This window comes from Triticum dicoccoides, chromosome 5A (assembly GCF_002162155.2).
Source record: "Triticum dicoccoides isolate Atlit2015 ecotype Zavitan chromosome 5A, WEW_v2.0, whole genome shotgun sequence".
NCBI classification, from domain to species: domain Eukaryota; kingdom Viridiplantae; phylum Streptophyta; class Magnoliopsida; order Poales; family Poaceae; genus Triticum; species Triticum dicoccoides.
In genome coordinates, this window is record NC_041388.1 from 649,841,032 (window position 1) to 649,843,672 (window position 2,641).

Here is a 2,641-nt window from a genome sequence, read left to right on the forward strand (position 1 = left end):
GAGGACAAAGTGCGCAGAAAAGACTAGTATTGATCTGTGGGGCTAGTCTACATCCCGCCAGGAGTAAAGATCACCGGCGCGTGTGTCCGGGGCGTTACATCATGCTGTATCCATCCTTCAACACATAACCGAGAAAAACTTCGGAAACCATCTACCTCAACCTTCGAAAAGTATCCGTTATACAAGTTATGGCGATACTCCCGAACTCCCGCCCCAGTACTGGGTGGCGTCGAGGTTATCTCACCAACGAACTGCATAAAAGAGATTTTCGATGTCGGCGTACTAAACTCAGGTATTCCAGAACTGCAACGATAAAATTGTGACGACAACACCTCGGAGCTCAACTCCCCGGGACACTGCCACAACCCCTAAAGACAAGAGGCACCAAGAACAATGTTCTCGTCACAAAACCATCAGAACGATTTCAAGATACCCGCGTGATCCTAAATTTTTTTAGTAAAATTTGAGGAGAGAAGAATCAAAACTCTACGTCAAGATGCCTTATCAGAGCGATGAGACTGGGGAGTAAAAAGAATTCCTAAATTCTCCGATATATAATTTCTAAATGACTCAAAACATTTTTCTAGACTCAAACTCGGCCGCTAAAAACGATCCATCAATGAGGGCTCCCAATCCCAGCCACATCTCCGGCGATCTTTCGCCATGTCTTCACCGAGGAGGCTTTCCTGGGTCGTACTGAGGAAGCACGTCCCGGTCTTCGACGCCGAGGAGAAGCATCAGGAAGACAAGATCATGGCCAAGGCGAGCAAAGATTGGGGGGACATCGAGAAAGGGTCCTGGATACTGGACCAGTTCTCGCTCGACGCGCACCTCGTCGAGCCGCCGGAGCTCCCCACCTTGTCCGTGCGCGCCAAGATCGAGACGCAGGAGCGAGGCATCGGGTGCGTCCTCGACTCCGTCGTGGAGAACTACCTCGTCATGACTCTGGGGTTCTGCGACAGGTGGTACGGGCTCGTCTACGACGCAGCCAAGAACTCGCTCTCGCTGCTCCCCGCCACCATGGATTCCTTCGAGGGCTACGACTTCGCGTCGAGAGTTGATTCTGTGCCCTTCTTCTTCCTGAGGCAACCTGCCGTCCTGCCACGCGACGACGGTTCCTACGATCTGTTCAATCTGGGGTTCCGTTTCGCTACACGCGACAGAGTGTTGCAGGGGTCGTCGGGCATCATCTTCCGGTGGTCGAGCCATGCCGCTGGCAAGAAGTGGACGAAGCAGGAGGCGCGCTTCAGCCCGCATACCCAGGTGCCGCGCCAGCCGGCGTACAAAGTAGACGCGGCCTTCACTTTCAAAGGGAAGGTTTTCTGGGCCGATCTCATGCTTGGCGCCATTGTCTGTGACATGCCATCCACCGGTACCACTACCAGCGAAGACCTTGACCACGTGGAGCTGGACTTCATTCATCTTCCCGAGGAGTGCCAAGGCCGTGACTTCTCCCGCAGTTACCCCAAGGATCGTCGGACCATGGGCCCTGTCGGGGACTCCATAAAGCTCATCTCCATTGTCACCATCAGTGGCGACAACCCCCGTGACAACACGCCCCCTGCCGACGTTGTGCTGCGGAGCTGGACTCTGTCGCCAGACCTTCACTCATGGACGAGAGATGAAGACATGGAGCTGCCCTTGCCGCTGCTCTGGCAGTCGGAGGCCTACAAGCGTGAGAGGCTGCCGCAGGCCATGCCGCAGTGCCCAGTCCTCAAGGCCGACGAGGTTGGTGTCCTCTACCTCTTGCTGGGAGATTACTACCTCGATTGGGAGAGAAGGGCTCGGCTATGCAGGGAGATTGAGTGTGTGATCAGCATCAACATGCGCACAAAATCTCTCCTGTCCTGCAGCCATCGTCCGATCAAAGATGGCTTCTCACCCAAGTGGCGAGACAAAGACCAGCCTTCCAAAGGTTTCCGTCCCGTCATGCCTTCCCTGTTTGCCGCCAAGTTCTGCCCGAGCCACACTGGATGGTCTGATGATCTTCTGCCCAAGAAAAAAAAGAATCATCTAACAGATGGTAATTTGAATCTGAATCTAGTACTACCACTCCTCCTACTCCTACTTGATATTATCTGCGCACATTCTGCTTGACTGATGACTACCCTTGCTTGATCAACCGTGATTTCAGCTTGACTGCATTGTAAGAGGCTGTTATTCTTTTTGAGGAAATTAGAGGATGTCCTTGATACTTCTTGGTGACTAGTCTGACAATGCTATATTTGCTACTGTAATTAAACTCAACTTCTAATTGCCGGAAGCTGTGTTCTGTTGCTACCTTAATTCGCTATATATGTCGTAATGGTCTCGATGAAGGCTGAATCCTCTGGTCTTGTTTATCATGTTCTGCTGCTGGATGAAGCTCGAGACGTTTTACGGAGCTCGTTGTGCGTGCCTAAATGATGCTGGGAGCAAAGAGCAACTAGTGTGCTTGTATTTTTAGAGAGCTCTAGAGACCATTGCTTCTTTTATCCTTTTCTTTTTCTTTTCAAATGTTCGGTTTAAATCTCAAAATCAGTGCATTCTTGTGTTTCTACTTTTTTTTTTAAACGGAGGCAAAAGCTTTGCCTCATCTTATTAATAAAGAAGAGAAGAATTGCGTGGTTAATCAATGAAAAACCAAGCGAAAACTGTTACA

The 2,641-nt window shown here is 50.8% G+C and overlaps 1 protein-coding gene across 1 annotated transcript; it reads left to right on the plus strand.

Moving 5' to 3' along the window:
* The first annotated feature begins 663 nt into the window (after positions 1-663).
* On the plus strand, positions 664-2,097 carry LOC119300315. Its single transcript, XM_037577323.1, has one exon. It carries the CDS (start codon positions 664-666, stop codon positions 2,095-2,097), a length of 1,434 nt encoding a protein of 477 aa, XP_037433220.1.
* Positions 2,098-2,641: the final 544 nt, after the last annotated feature.